This window comes from Carcharhinus amblyrhynchos, chromosome 14 (assembly GCF_965287045.1).
Source record: "Carcharhinus amblyrhynchos chromosome 14, sCarAmb.v2.hapA, whole genome shotgun sequence".
Lineage (NCBI taxonomy): Eukaryota > Metazoa > Chordata > Chondrichthyes > Carcharhiniformes > Carcharhinidae > Carcharhinus > Carcharhinus amblyrhynchos.
In genome coordinates, this window is record NC_137337.1 from 24,605,895 (window position 1) to 24,623,291 (window position 17,397).

Below are 17,397 nucleotides of genomic sequence, written 5' to 3' on the forward strand. Positions count from 1 at the left end.
CTCATTGAGACATATAAGATGATGAATGGGATGGATAGGATAGAGGTGGAGAGGCTCTTCCCGCTCAGAAAGGACAGTAGGACTAGGGGGCACAGCCTCAAGATAAGGGGGGGACAGTTTAGAACAGAGTTGAGGAGGAACTTCTTCACTCAAAGGGTGGTGAATCTCTGGAATTCTCTGCCCGTTGAAGTGGTGGAGGCTGCCTTTCTAAATATATTTAAGATGCGGGTAGATAGGTTTTTGATAGGCAAGGGGATTAAGGGTTATGGGGAGAGGGCGGGAAAGTGGAACTGAGCCACGACAGATCAGCCATGATCTTATTGAATGGCAGGGCAGGCTCGAGGGGCTGGATGGCCTACTCCTGCTCCTAATTCTTATGTTCTTATGTTATGTTCTTATTATGCTTCTGGCTTGTCCCACTCTTTTTTGGATAAGATTCAACAAATAACGTAACACATTCAAGAAATAGATCATTTTCCCATAAATGTTTTTTTTATTTAAGACTACTACACTTTAAGAAAATGGAGGAGAAATGCTGATAGTTCACTGGCGATATGGTGAACTATGGAATGATGTGGAATCGTCTATCATTGGTGTATACCGTACAAACAGGTATTAGAAAAAAGCCTATAAAGAGTTTCATATATTAAGCAAGTTAGACAACATTAAACAACATGCCACTAAGAACCCAGTTGAAACTGGCTCAACAGGGTATAAAAGTTTTTACAGCAAGACCAATAGTGCAAAATGCTCACATCAAATCAATGATTTCTAATTGATTTCCATCCATGAGGATCCCTTGGATGTGCAACAAATCAGTGACAACCTTTGCATTTAACTGCATGAGATGTCAGATGCCACACTCAGTTTCAAAACATAATGATGATGAACACAGTTTCATGTTTAAATTAAGTAATTAAAACCAGAACTTAATGGAACCTAATGGAGTGGAGAGGTTGGATGGTAAGGGTAGAATTTTGCAGGAGGTGTTGTTTCAGATATCTGATGTCAGGAAATCTGGGTAATTTTGTGATAGCAATGAAAGACAGTGATGCAGCGATGCACATGGAAGTGATGAGAAGACAACTGAGCATGTTAAAGCAGTTCTCACCTCGCACTTCTCTCTCTCTCTCTCTCTAGGAAAAGTGAACTTTTTACACTCTTATGCCAAGAATTCCTTTTGTGTGTAAGCTCTTGGTAGATGGAGGATTCATTTTAGGTCTGTGCTGCCTGTGTGACAAGAGCTAAATCATGATCATGCCTATAAAAAAGCTAGCTAGGTGATGAAGTTATCCAATTTGAGTTGTGACCACGGCTTTCTGACCATTAACAATTACAAGATCAAAGTACTATAGCAACATCAGGACACGGCAAGATCTCTGGCTGAAGAGGATAAAATAACTTACAAGAACGGATTTATTACATGAATTTCAAGAATAAAAGAGAGAAAAGGCATCATGAATTGCCCATGCCCCAAGTACAGTGGGAAACCAGAACCATCTGAATCAGGAAATCTTGATATAAAAGCAAATTATTGCGAATGTTGGAATCTGAAACAAAAACAGAAAATGCTGAAATATCTCAGGTCTGACAGGTTAACCTAACAGCACAAATCTCATCCTATTTGCTTTTAGCTCTGATGAAGGGTCATGTAGCTCAAAAAGTTGGCTCCATTCTCTCTCCACAAATGCTGTCGGACCTGAGATTTTCCAGCATTTTCTGCTTTTGAATCCATTTCTTTTGTTTGTCAAGTACAACTTTTTTTTTTGCTTGGGGTGGAGAGGAGCCCAATAAAAATCACAAATGTGAGGGGCAGCTCAGAGGCGGTCATTCAGGCACCAGGTATTTGCAAGGCCTGGGAGCCACTGTAGGACATTCCTTACAGGGACAGCAGCCAGTAAAAGAGGAATGAAGAAGATATAGGATTCATTTATCCGGTCCTCCTGGACTCCCACCCTTGAAGTGGATGATCAGCGGCACACAGAGTGGACCAAGTACCAGAAACATCAATGCCAGCACAGCAGCAAAGGATGCAGCCAGCAACTGGGCAGACTGCAAAATGATGCCACGGAAAATAGCAGCAGGATCAAGTCCAAGACGAATCAAGATGCACTAAAGTGTTCCTGTTCCATACCAACCACTTCCAGATGTTGTTATCATTGATATAACTTGTAAATAGTTGAGGCCCCTGCACTGACCTTCCTGATAGTCCTCTGATCTTAGCAGTCCAAAAATGTCCCATTTATACCTATGTTTCCTGTTAACTAGCCAAGCTCTATTCATGTTAATATGTTACCCCCCCCCCCCCCACCACCACCACCACCACACCAGGCATGTCCAACCTTTATGCTTTGCTCACTTCTCACTGCATGTGAGAAAAGTTGATGTGAGCAAATTTTCCAAAGTTAACATTTGACACAATGTTAAACATTTTTTTAAAAGTTGATAAAGAAATAACAGCCAAAATTCTCAAAAATAAATCAACAATTGAAAGAATAATAAATTAAGACAGCCATCAGAATGTGAAAGAATGAGTGTGCATATGTCCATTCAGTCCCAATCTCAGGATGCTCACTCACTTGCACTCATCCACTGAGAATGCCTAGGTGCATGGGGGTGAGGTTGAGTGAGAACCCTGAGACAGAGTGAATCACACATTCCACCATCCCTCACTCATTCTCTACTCCACCTCTTTGATCTCTGATGAGGCACCATAACAAATGCCTTCTGGAAATCTAGGCACAGCACATCCACGGGTTTCACTTTATCCACATTGCTTATTACTTCCTCAAAGAACTTCAATACATGATTTCCCCTTCACAAAACCACATTGACTCTGCCTGATTGAAGTGAAATTTTCTAAGTGCTCTTGATCCATCACCCCCATCGTTTAGTTTAAAGCTGACTTTATCATCTTAGTTACATGACTATCCCAGTATAGTTCAGGTGAAAGCTGTCCTAGTGCTACAGCTCACACTTTCCATACTACTAGTGCAAGTACCCCATGAATTGAAACTAATTTCTCACACACTAATCTTTAAGCAAGGCATTTAACTCTAATCTGATTTGCTCTGTGCCAATTTGCTCCTGCCTAAGGTAGTAACCCAGAAAGCCCCATCTGCTCATGTTTGGCAGAACCGCCTTGTTAATTCTACGTCATTGGTACCTGCATTGACCATGATCACTGGATTCATTTCCTAAAATCCAGAGCAGACATCCAAAAGGAAGGTGAAGCTGTCAGGTAAGTTGCTTCCTTGTGTTGTGAACCATTTGACACCAGGTAGGCAACACAACCATTTGACTCTTGCTTTCAGCTGTGGGAAACTGTGCCTCTATTGTTGCCAACTACCACATTTCTAATAAATCCTATGCTTTCATGGCTTCCTGTACCACGGTGTTATACTCAGTTTGTTCATCTATCTTACAGCCACTGTTTTCAGCCATACAAACTGTAAGAGCCTTGAATGTGGCAGACAATTGCAGAGGTGGAGACTCCTCCACTTGTACCTTCAGTCCCCATGCCTGCCTCACTTGTAGTCAAACCCTCCTGTTCTTTGTTGATCAAATGGGAGGACCCTATCCTAATGGGTGTGATTGTCTCCTGCTACAAAGTGCCATAGACGTTCCTCTCCTTGATGCATCAGGATCTAAAGTTCGATTGGCTCAGAGTCATCTAGTTGGCAAAATTCAAACTTCAGACCTGGCTCACACTTGTGTCCAGGAGCTCCCACATTATATCACTTTTACTGTGTCTATTAGAAATTAATAAATTAACTCTGTTGTTCTAAATAAGCCATTTACTGCTGCTAGTAAAAATCTCACAATTACTAATAAACTTTGAAGACAACCGAGCAAAATATTCATCAATCATCTAATTTCCCAATAAGTCACACTGGTTTCTCTCAGAATGTGATCACGACACTCTGGAACCACAGACTAGACCAGATAGCTCTTCTGGCTGCCTCCAGGTTGTCTTTTCACCTGCCCTTCTAAGTGATGATTTCTGGCTTCAGGTCCTCTTTTCACTAATTGACCAAGTTAGTCTTGAAAGGCACAGATGCCAGACTGGGACTACATCAAATGGTTCACAAGGAAGTAACTTACTTGACCTCAGCCTCACACCTTACTTTTAGAAACATATTTTCTTCAATAGCCCTGATGGATTTGGGCACTGCACAGCCCTTACGACATCTCATTTCCACTATGAAAGCTACCTCCACTGTGTAACATAGCACTAGTTTTATTTTGGATATGTTAATGAGATATAGCATCCCAAACTTCAGTGGCCATAAGGCATTGCGGGCCAACAATAACACAGCATTACACAGCACCACGACCTAACAGACAGCAGCTTTAAAAATAGCTCAGCAAGCAGTAAATGTGATGTTTTGTGGTTAGTCTTTGAAAGTGTTTTCCACTGGACCGGTGATCAAATTTTACATTCTAAATGATCAAAACACCGTAACTATAGGTGCAACTTACTATCAACTTAAATGGTCAAAACAGGATGTGGAAAATCACTGTGGTTATCCCCCTCGTGTCTCAGTGCTAATAATTAAAATATTTACAATTAAATCAATAAAACCCAAGTGAAAATCAGGTAATAGAGACTTTTACAAAATTCAACTGTTTCAATTATTTTTTAAAAATTCTGATTACATTTTCCCCCAACTTCCATGCTTTATTTGTACAATTTTTAAAGACTCTATAAAAAGTGTTCAAGTGTATTGACTATGTTGATGCTTTTAGTTGACTAAAATATGCTTTCTGAATTTTAAAGTTTATTTAATACTAAACCAATGAATTTGCCTATCTTTAAAAACAATCTCCTGGAGAAGTGGTGACATTCCACATCCTAAGACTGTAAAGCCGACTTTGAACCAATGAAAACATTGAGAAGCCTGGACATGAATGTCAATATTTTTGTCGAGAGCAGAGAGGCATCAAGCAAAAACTTTTGAGAATGTTCAAAGACAATACAAATGCAGTCACGTTATGGTGAAATATGTATTTTTGTTTATCACCTTATTTTTGACAGCAGAAAGCTACAATGACAGACAATTCATTTTACAAAAACGAAATCAGTGATTTGATTGACAAGCTACGATGAGATGTGGTTGTTTTAAGGTTGAGATCAGAAGTATTGTTTTGTTTAATTGAAATGAGACACAGTAAACAAGGTTAATGTCCACAAAAAATACTGAAGGCAAGATTTTCCATTACATAGGTTTTTATTTTTCTGTGATTTTGTTTAAAGGCAGTAGGATATTTTGAAAGTATGAGGGTGGTGTTTACATCTAACAATATTGTTAGAGCACATATTTAATAGAATTTGGGAATAATGTATGGGAGTAATTTGGTTATGAATCATATGGTGCAATATAGTGTCCCCCACAAAGGGTGCCAAAAACATAGACCCAAGTTCTAGGATCGTACCACGTTGAGAAGCACAATCTTATTCTGGCAGCACTGGAAATGCAGTACAATATTGTCAGCGTGAATGGAACTTCTGGGATCTAGGAATAAGAGATCTGTGAGGAACAGGTTGTCCATCCTAGGATGCAGGAATTTAAATAGGTACTTGGAATATGAGTATGATCATTACTTGGGAGGGAAGCAGAGACTAACAGTGTGATCCGAGCTGGGGCCCAAGAACTAATTACTAACTTATTTTAAATCATTAGGCTGTAATGCTCCACTGAATAATTATCCATTTAAGTCTTCCATAACTCATTGTCATTAGGAATCCCTCCATCTATTTCCCTGTCACTCCAATTACATCAATTGCTTCACAAAGTTTAGTGAGTTGGCTGAATGATATAAATATTTTATGGGATAGCTTTTGTCAATTTATTAAAAGATTTACCATATACAGCTTCCAAATTAAAATATTCAAAGGCAGCACAGGGTATTTGGTTTTATTTGAATGTTTAAAGTAATAAACAAGTAACATAAAATTTCCATTTTTTATAAAGAAACTATAAACAGAAACAATTTAAAAACTGATGTTGTTTGAGTAGTTCAATGCAGAGGACAGCATTGCTTAAATAAAGCTTTGACAATTCTAGCTTCTTTTTGGATGTATCAAAAATTTTTCACAGCCCTTCAAAATGAAGAGATTCATCCTTCTATTTTTCAACATATTGATGCAGAGACTACAGGGTGCAAAATTCTGCAAATCATACATATGCTCAGTAACTATGAAAAATCCAGTCAAAGCCTATATTACTCGAGCATTGAGAATCTTTAAGACATACTGAGTGAGGCCTTGCAATAAAAACTAATGTAGATGAAGAGAATTTTGTGGATTTTTAAAATTACAAAATGTATTTTCTTGTTCAAAATATTTTAAACATTAGAAATTTCAGTTACTGAAAATATTAATAAATCATGACAGTTATTTACATATTTAGATAACCGTATTATGTAAAAATGTAAAATAGGGATGTAAAAATAGGGATGAAGTAGTAACTCTTGTGGGTGCAACAAGCATTTTATCCTTGCGCCAGACATCTGACATGGCACCTTTGTATAGGTGAATTTATTACAACTGATTTTAATTAAATCAGCAATCATAACTGAAAAAAAGTACATTAAATGAAATGGCAGTGGGCAAAAAAATTTCTAACAAGGAATTAAAACAAAAACAATTAAAGATTTAACACATGTAAGAATCAACTTATGAAAAAGGACATAATGAACAAAGCAAATTACTATAACTATTTCATGAAAAAAATTGTTTGCATGCAATTTTACATTCCATTGGTTTGCCAACAAATTTAAGCATTTACTGGGAGTAAGATTTGTAATGTAACAATGTACAAAATTTACCAGAAAACTTATCCAGAGTACTGTTTCTACACTTGGAAGGTTTGTATAGATGAGAGATGGCCAAATCTTGAATTTATATAGTCTCACTATTATCTGAGGAATATCAAGCTGGCAGGTATAGTTCCCAGCGTACAATTTTACTATCAATTTGCAGCACAATTCATCTTCTCTGCGGTGGTATCAATACAGATAGAAACCACTTTATAAAGGATAGAAACCACTTTATTTGCAGTATAAATAACCATTCTCTGTACAAACATCAAGACAGTAAAACATCAACTCCAATTTTTGCCAAGGCGATTTTCTTCAAGAAATGGTGTAGGAAGAACATTCATTGGTTGTTTATTGTCATGTGTGGCAAATGAAACTTTAAAGCACACCAAATTTCAAAAGTAAAAGACTTGCCATTTGCCATGTATTTTGAATGCACTTTTTAAAAATCATTATAAAGCTTGCAAGTTCTGGAAGAAAGTTTCGGAAAATGTTATAAACAAAACATTCGACTAAACAGTTCTGCACTTACACAAAGTACTGACACACATATTCAGTCAAGAGGGAAAAATGCAAACAAAGTTAAAACTAAAGTTTTGCTTATTTCTTGAACTTTACCAAAAAAGGCCACATTCTAAAAAGATGTTTCAGCAAACTTGCAGAAATTTATTTATGCTACAGTGGTATTTATGTATCAGCAATGGGTAAAGAAATATGGTTTACTTATTTTCCAGGAACCAAAAATATTTTCCCATCTTGACAGAAATCTCTTTTGAGGAGATCTAAGAGATGAATAGGTTACAACAGTATGCTCTACCACTTCGGGAGCTTTTCTAGCATTACATAATAAAGCAATACATTAGTTTTTACAAAACATTGCAAGGACATTTGTAAACTCAATGTACAGGTCATCCTGCACTTGATTTAACAGTTGAAGAATTAAATGGCATAAATGTTGACTTTAATATACAAGCACAAATGCACTCCATCTTCATCAAGTACAATCCTGTGCATAATTCATTTTAGAAGGATGTGATTTACATAATTTATATGTACAAAAATGTTTTACAGATTGTCCTTTATACTCCCATGGTTGAATAAACTGTCCTGTAAAGAAGGTGAATTTCCATTTATCATAAACTCATTTTCTCCCAATTACTGAATCAGAGTTGAGGTGAATACAGGTAGATCAGAGATATAATAGATTTACAAAAATGCTTCCACACAAGTTTTAAAAGAAACAACATGGACACTGTGCAGGAATCCTTCACTTTTACACTTTGTAAACTCAAGTCACTTAGCAGCAGTTTTCCCATTCATAGATTATATTTGAAGTGCTTTACTGCAGAATTATATTACACTGAAAGTCACACAAAAGCCAGTTGTGTGCTGACTAACTCCGCTACTTAAATGAAATAATCAGTGCTAAAATATTCAAATTTAAACCTAAATGAGTTAAACATAATTCAAATACAAAATTAGTTCTAACACAATTAGAATGGATATCTGAACTAGAATAAGATTACACTGCTTTTAGCAATCACTTCAGGTTTCAATAATTATAATCAAGTCTGCTAATTACACAAGCCAGACTTTTTACTAAATGGATAGTCACAACTGAACAACTGTTTATTTGAAAACATAAACATGATTAGTTTATTCCGTATCAGTAGAGCTTGTACTTGTTACTTCTGTAAACTGTAATACAGTACAAGCCTATTTATCACCCATTTTACACCCAATTCCAGATCTAGAAGTACTAATTCCATCAAAAATCTTTCATTTGCACCAGTTCAATCTTACTCCATAAATCTCACATTCATTCATCATTCTGTTTGCACATTCGCATTTCCTCCTCCTAATGAAAAGTATCAGCCATCTTCACTCTCATCATATTTCCATTAAACTAAAATACTTCCACACTATAGCTTAAAACTGATCATGCACCAAATATGGTGGATTCATAGTATTTGTCCTACTATCACAATCTTGTTTACAATAATGTTCAGAGGTTTGAAAATGGTTAAAACAATTTGAACCCAAATTTACATTTAAAAAGTGCCATAAGTTTCACTTATTTCAAATAACCATTTTCTTCATAAAATTGCCAATACAGTTTAAAAAAAATCAAATCGGACAGAAACGTGTACTTCTCCCTTAGATTCGATGCTTCTTCTGTGTACTTGACATTCCCTCTTATTCAAGTTTATTCTTTCTCCTCAATTTCTCCTTCATTTAAAACAATTCTGCATTCAGCTATTTTGCTTGCAAAAATCACACCATATAGTGAACACAAGGTTATATCAGCCTAGAACTTCTCAGAAAGTGAATGAGCACTTTGTAGACAAAGATATATTGTGCGATTGTCTGCACCATTAACATACGTTGTTGTCTGAGCAGGTTCAGCATGGTAGCAATATCCAGAGTCTGTGGGATAGAAATTTAAGACACATTTACATATATCACACTGATTTGATACAAAGGATGAATTTAAATACAGTAGTACCATAGCTGGATTTTCTAAAAAATAAAACAAACTGGCCTTGTCAATTGATACAGGAAGTGCAAAAGAATTTTAGTTAGAGAAAAGCAAATGGAAACCAGGAAAGACAAATGCAATCATATAATCTGGCCTTGTATTTCATTACCCAAGGCAAAGTTTTATAGGACTCCTTCCTAATCCTCAAAGTATGGCATATAAAAAGCTTAATACCCATTTTCAGTTCATGCCATGGACAATTCTTTTGAGGTACGTATCAACATAGTGAGCGGCATTCTTCCACCTCAGAAGGTATGCATAAGTTAACTGCCCCCCATTAGATACTATTAGTTTTAAGATAGCTATGGGAGAATGATAGGTCTGGCCCAAAAGTTAAAATTCTAAATTTAGGCAAGGCCAATTTTGATGGTATCAGGCAGGGACTTCCAAAAGTTAATTAGGGGAGTCTGTGGGAAGGCAAAAGGGACGTCTGGTAAGTGTGAGGCTTTCAAAAATGTGTTAACTGGTGTTCAGGGTAAGGACATTCCTCTTAGAGTGAAGGGCAAGGCTCATAGATGCCTCGGGATATTGAGGCCCTGATCAAGAAGGCGAGGAGGAGGAGACATGATATGCAGGCAGCTGGGATCAAGTGAACCCCTTTAAGAATATATGGGGTGTGTGAGTAAAGAGAAATCAGAAGGGCAAAAAGGGAATATCACATTGTTTTTGCAGATAAGGCAAAGGAAAACCCAAAGAGCTTCTACAAATACATAAAAGCCAAAAGAGTAACTAAGGAGAGAGCAAGACCCTTTAAGGGCCAACAAGGTTATCTATGTGCAGATCTACAAGAAATGGGTGAGATCCTAAATGAATGTTTTTCATCAGTATTTATATGGATGTTAGGGAACTTGAGGAAATAAAATGTGATGTCTTGAGCAGTGTACATATTACAGAGAAGGTGGTGTTGTAAGTCTTAAAGCGCATCAAGATAGATAAATCCCTGGGATCTGATGAAGTGTATCCCAGGACATTGTGGGAGGTTAGGGATGAAATTGTGGGTCCGCTAGCAGAGGTATTTGAATCATCAATAGTCACAGATGAGGTGCCTGAAGATTGGAGGATGGCAAATGTTGTGCCATTGTTTAAAAAGGGCTGCAGGGAAAAGCCTGAGAACCACAGGCCGGTGAGCCTCACATCTGCGGTGGCTAAGTGTTTGGAAGGTATTTTGACAGACAGAATTTACAGGAATTTAGAGACGCAAGAACTGACTAAGGACCGTCAGCGTGGCTTTGAGAGTGGAAAATCATGTCTCACGAATTTGATTACTTTTTTTAAGGGGTAACCAAAATGATAGATAAGGGCAGTGCAGTTGATATTGTCTACATGGGCTTTAGCAAGGCCTTTGACAAGGTATCACATGGTAGGTTGTTGCATAAGGTTAAACCTCACGGGATCCAGCTAAATGGATACAAAACTGGCTTGATGACAGAAGCCAGAAGGTGGATGTAGAGGGCTGTTTTTCAAACTGGAGATCTGTGACCAGCAGTGCCCCTCAGGGATCACTGCACTATTATTTGTCATTTATATTAACGATGTGGATGAGAATATAGGAGGCATGGTTAGTAAATTTGCAGATGACACCAAGATTGGTGGCATAGTGGACCGTGAAGGTGTTTATCTCGGATTGCAACGGATCTTGTTCAATTGGGTCAGTGGGCTGACAAATGGCAGATTGAGCTTAATTTAGATAAATGCGAGGTGATGCATTTTGGTCAATCAAACCAGGGCAGGACTTATTCAGTTCATGGTAGGGCACTGGGAAGAGTTCCAGAACAAAGAGATCTAGGGGTACAGGTTCATAGCTCCTTGAAAGTGGAGTCACAGGTGGAAAGAGTGGTGAAGGAGGCATTCAGCATGCTTGGTTTTATTGGTCAGAACATTGAATACAGGAGTGGGACGTTTTGTTGAAGTTGTCCAAGGCATTGGTAAGGCCACACATGGAATACTGTATACAGTTCTGGTCACCCTATTATAGAAAGGATATTATTAAACTAGAACGAGTGCAGAAAAGATTTACTAGGATACTACCGGGGCTTAATGGTTTGAGTTATAAGGAGAGGCAGGATAGACTGGGATTTTTCTCTCTGGAGAGTAGAAGGCTGAGTGGTGATCTTATAGAGGTCTATAAAATAATGAGGGGCATAGATCAGCTAGATAGTCAATATCTTTTCCCAAAAGTAGGGGAGTCTAAAACTAGAGGGCGTAGGTTTAAGGTGAGAGGGAAGAAATATAAAAGTTCCAAAGGGGCAATTTGTTCATGCAGAGGATGGCGAATGTCTGGAACAAACTACCACAGATAATGGTAAAGGCAGATACAATTTTGTCTTTTAAAAAGCATTTAGACAGTTACATATAGAGGAATATGGGCCAAATGCGGGCAATTAGGACCAGCTTAGGGGTTTAAAAAAAGGTGCATGGACAAGTTGGGCTGAAGGGCCTGTATCCATGCTGTAAATTCTATGATTATGTGACAATAATAAATCAAATCAAAAACTGCTCACAATACTACAAATGGGTTCTGACCAGAGCCTTATACAGCCTCAGAAGTACATCCTTGCTCTGATATGCTAACCCACTTGACATGAATGCCTTCCAAACTGAAACCTGCACGTTAACCCTAAGAGAATCTTTACAAAGACTCCCAAGTCCCTTTGTGCTTGAGTTCCTAATCATTTGCTTTGGCACTGGTTTTATGTCTGTACATCAGGTGCAGTATCATCAAGACTTCTAGGCTGTGATATTTTCAACAATGCTGCTGGATGATATGCAACAAATGAAATTTGTAAACTAAACTAAAACAATGCCAATCATACATAAAAATTATAGATTGACCCAAAGGTGCCCACTGTGCACACTACTATGTCTAATTGATTAAAATTAGGCAGCACTTAACAGTACATGCCAGCTCCTTACTCAACCCTCAGAAATCCCAAAGTTTCTCATTCAGGAAAAAAAAATCATAGCCCCCCACCAATGCCAAATACATGCATGTGCAAACAAAACAAACATTTAAATGATCGACTCTTGCATAACATGGAAACAAAGATCAAAAGTGTGAATGTCAGCAATTATTTACTATTAGCCAGTAAATTTAAAAGTAAAGGCAAAATACTGCGGATGCTAGAATCTGAAATAAAAACAGAAATGCTGGAAAATCTCAGCAGGTCTGACAGCACCTGTGGAAAGAGAATAGAGCGAACATTTCGAATCTGGAAGACCTTTTGTCAGAGCTAAGAGCAAAGAAAATCAGACAAGATTACGAAGGTAGAGGAGAGGCTGTAATCGGACAAAAGAAACATAAAATGACGATGAAGGCGGCTGAAAAAGGCGCTAAAAGTGTCTATTAAGTGATCAGAATGTGTGAATGGCAGAACAGAGATACAGATTGATAAGGAACTGCATGAGGATGGAGAGCGGGGGGGGGAATGTTGGCGACAAGATGGAATGGAGAGCTAGAATAGAAAAATGGAAGTGAGAATGAATGGTGATAAAAATGGATTAATTAATTAAAAATAATGAAATAAAATAAAAAGGGGTGAAGATGGAGGGGAGAGTACCCAGATTGCGCATTTTACAGCCTTTGGGACTGAACATTGAGTTCAACAACTTCAGAGCATGAACTTCCCCTGCACCTCTTTTCCATTTATTTTATTTCATTTCTTCATCTCATTCATTCATTTTTAATCACTCCTCATTCTCACTTCCATTTTCCCCCACATTCTCACTCTCTATCTTGTCTCCAACCAACACCCACACCTCCTCAAGGGGCTGAATGGTCTACACCTGCCTATTTCCCATGTTCCTAAAACCACAGTAAACTGGGTTGAACTGCTGGTGGGTAAACCTATTGACTAACAGTACAAATGTAATTAAGTAACTATGGCGGCATTGAGAAAAGGCTTACACAAACGTAAGGAAAAGTGGAATCATGAATTTGTCAAAGACAGAGACTGTGTACCAGGGAAGAAATTTTAAATAAAATGAATAAATTCAAGGAGATAGACAGTTTTTAATTAGTAATGGGTTGAAGGGTTGTGGAGAAGCAGTTGGAAATTAGAGTTGAGACTAAGATCATGATCAATGGCAGAGCAGGCTCATGGGTTGAATTGCCTACTCCTGCTCGTAGATCTTACGTTATGTTCAAATAAAAAGGGTAACCTTACCGCATTGTGTTCCAGGCAGCCAATCATAATTTCTGATAAAACTACAACACCAGTCCTTCCAACACCAGCACTGCAGTGTATAAGTAAAGGCGTATCCGGATTTTTACTGTCTGTTGTACTATTAGTATGACGACGTACTGACTCAATTTCATCCAAATAAGCTATAAGGCAATGGTAAATTTGGCAAGTTAACAAGAATTATTTATGCAACTAGGACAAATTGCTTCAGTATAAACATATGGTGTTTATTCAAACTTAAAAGGTTAATCAGAATTAAATAAAACTTGCATCGGAATCCTTTGATATCTTCCGGACAGCCATTTTCTGGCCAGTCTGTATACTGCAAGTGCCAAACTGTCCTCTCTTGCCCATTCAATAGATGTTTAATTTTCAACCCTGTCGTTGCATAACAACCTGAGTCTGTTCGAAATCGTGTGGTTATTTTGAATCTTCCATATGTGACAGAATTATTCCTGGAGCCTAATCGAGGCCAATACCGAAAACTCTTCTCTCTCCCTCCCTCCTGTAACATAATTACAATATAAAAGTCTTGATTAACACTAGAGAACATCCAATTTCTTAATTAGGATGAATATTCCAAGTGATTGCATTGTGAAATTAGTTTAGAAATCACTTTACCCAAACATTTTTAACAATTCTCTTTTAAATACTAATTGGCTGATAACTGCACAATTTCCTAACCACTTTTGAAAAATTTAAAATAAGGAATAAAAGATTTGAGGGGAGAAATACTGGAAATAGAATGCTTTCAAACTGCATAAATATTCCAACATAGAGTAAAATTTCAATCTTCACAAAGTAAACAGCAACACAGAGCTGGATTTCCCCTTCAGGGTGGGAAATAGATGTTGACACTGTTCCAAGGTCCTAAACTTGCCCATGCAGCCACCAGTAACTCACTGGAAGTTTCAAGGTGGTGGCCTCACAATTAGAATGGAGACAAGCTCCTTGTTCAGTTAAGGGTGGTGGACAGGTCTCAAAGCTGGAGAACCAATCAGAAGCCTTCCAGCAAGAGAGGCGCAACAGGTTAAAATAGAGGGCAAGTTGGAGAGGAATGCTTCCATATATAGGTGTCTGCTAACCAAAAACTTCAAGTGAAAAAATGGTTCTTGCAATCAGACCAGAACTATCAGTGGTGTGGTAGAGCGCCCCTGTACAGGCCTCTCACCCGACAGGCAAGGAAGGCTTCTTGACCAGAATGGAGCACTAGGCCCCTCAGCTTGCTGCTGGCTACCCACCTCCAAGCACCTAAACTGTCCTGTGCCAGTGTGGCAAAAAATGGTTGTGCCAACAACAGCAACAGGAAAATGGCGCATAAGCCAACACTAACATTTTTGGGCCCCATCTGTTCCATTCCTGCCCTGGCAGAGCCCAGATATGCAGCCCATCAGAAGTATGCACAAAGGCAACTCAAAATTCCTTGACTTATAAGCACAAATCAAGTGGATGAGGCTTGACTGAGATGTGAATTCTGGCGGGACCCAGAAACACGAGGCTTTCACTTTTTCATGATATCTAGCTCTATTATCGTATCATGTGAACACACAGGGAACGCAATTATCAATTCTAAAGCTAAAGCAACTCAAGTAATACCTCTTCTAGGGTAACCATAGCAATGATTGTGACTCCTTGTTCCCACACCATTTGCCAAAAATCAAGGCAAGTGGTCTGGAGTGGTCCTTGTGTGGCAATGTAATTCCATTCCTTGCCTTCAACTACCACCTGTAGTGAAAAGGCAAAAATTATCCGACAGCCATAACAATATTATGGAAAAGTCATTGTAAATTTGTGAACTCTAGCAAAGCTCAGACTTCAATTAAATGTAATCTGCAGAAATATCACAATTGTGGCTTTCCACAACTAAACAATTACAAAGCAAACACCATGTATAAAACATATCTACCTTTATATGAGAAGCATTTATATAACCAGTATTGTTCTCTTTTGTAGGCACCAATTCCACTCTGTTGTCATCATAGGGAATAACATCTGGAAATCGATTTCTTTCTGCATTTTCCGGCAGCAATGCTATGGTACACTCTGCTGTTGGATTTTTCTTTTGAATTCTTTCATATTCCGTAAATACCATTTTCTGCTCCAGACGCTTCTCCAAGATTTTGCACTAAAAATGCAAAACATACTTATAAAACAGCGATTTTATTTTGAAATGAAACTGGATCAATGATGCAGCACATAAACTGAAAGTACACTTCACGATTAAGATCCCAGTGTTTTTATAAGTGGTGTTTTCCCTCTCATATAACAGGATTTCCAGCATTTACTTACTGCCTCAATATTTCAGTATTCACTATGATTTCTGTAACTTTGTTTATAAAACAGAGACTTGAGTTAACATAGACGATTTAAATGACATGAAGCTCAAGTACCCCCCCCACCCAAATTATAAAATAGTACTGGCTATTTCAGATCTCTTTTTAAGACACAGCAATTTAATCCCGTCAGGTCATCAGAATTAGCCTTACATTCACTTCTAAAAAAATGTTTGCTTTCAATTTAGTCCAAGACAGCACTCTCTCGTTGGCATAAAAACCACAAATCTTACATGCATTACACCGTAAACAAATACCACTCTCCGAAGCTTTCAGTTTGGTATAACTTCTAATTTAAATTCTAAGAAAAAAGTATAGTGACTTTTTTAATTATAGAATATAAATCAGAAACTCAGCGCATCACAAACCTTTTAAAGTTTACTTTACTAAAGTCACAAGTAGAGTTACATTAACATGCAATGAAGTTACTGTGAAATTCCCCTTCCTATGGTGCACTAAACACTTCCAATAACCAAAAATGGAAGCATGGTCTCACTGAATTACTAATGGAATAATTGAAATAACATGTTATTTTCCTTTAGTTAAAAACTCTTCTCCCTAAAATGCATCCTCTTTTTAAATTCTGAAGATAAAACTTTTAATTCAAAAAGCTTTAACATAAAATCAATTTGAAACGTGATTAATTATACTATGAAATTAGCCATGAAGAATACCTGGAGGTCCTTAGTATTTGAGGCGTTTAAGACAATGAAAGTTTTGGGTTCTAACAACTAGTTAATTAATCACTGCTGAAATGGCAATACAAACATAGTAAGGCTTCGATACACCTGGATGAGGAACAGGGGAAAAAGAAAAAATAGCAGTGACACCAGCTGAAAGTGTGTGGGCAAAGGGGCAGGTAAGGAAAGGATAAGTTTTGGCCATGGCCACCACACCCTGCTGACACTCCAAATTATAAATTTTGATATAAATAATGGACACCTTGATTGAATCTGATACTATCAGATTCAATCTGTTCTGGTAGCATACTGGAAACTGTTGCCACCCTTTGATTTGCATCCCAGGGCACGCCATTTCCTTAATGGGAAAATATCAGAGAAGAAATATTATTTTGTTTGTAGATATTTCAGATACACTTTCATTGTAAAAATACTGAAATGTACATGAGAAAAACTGAAGTGGCAAATATTCAGAAGTCCTTTCATGTAGATTTCAGCATTTTTACAATGAATTTTACAATGAATGTGTATCTGAAACACCTACAAATAAAATAATATTTCTATGGCAATGTTTTATAAATTAACAATTTTCACCCCCTAGTTTCTCAAACAGAATCGGACCGGATTACCATTCTATGGGTATTGGGGGGGGGGGGGGGGGGCTGCAGTGTCTCATTTTGGTGATCTAGTTGTTACAAAGGACATGAGTAAACTATCGCTAATGTTCAATTCTATATCATCCAACTGTCATTCACAGATGCATAATTTTGACAGGAAGTTTAAATAAGAACCAGAAATTCTGGGCATTTTCCCTGCTGAAATGTCAATTGTACTACATTTAC

General features: G+C 37.6%; 1 protein-coding gene across 3 annotated transcripts in view; it reads right to left on the reverse strand.

Moving 5' to 3' along the window:
* Positions 1-5,975: 5,975 nt before the first annotated feature.
* Positions 5,976-17,397, reverse strand: part of ptpn21 (protein tyrosine phosphatase non-receptor type 21) — a 63,906-nt gene continuing 52,484 nt past the window's right edge. For all 3 annotated transcript variants that reach the window (XM_080202445.1, XM_080202446.1, XM_080202444.1), the window contains 5 exons: positions 15,449-15,667; positions 15,139-15,267; positions 13,813-14,047; positions 13,525-13,685; positions 5,976-9,249 (listed from right to left, as the gene is read on the reverse strand). In XM_080202445.1, coding sequence (XP_080058571.1) covers positions 9,121-9,249; positions 13,525-13,685; positions 13,813-14,047; positions 15,139-15,267; positions 15,449-15,667 — 873 coding nt within the window. In that variant the 3' untranslated portion in view covers positions 5,976-9,120. The remainder of the gene's footprint in view (positions 9,250-13,524; positions 13,686-13,812; positions 14,048-15,138; positions 15,268-15,448; positions 15,668-17,397) is intronic.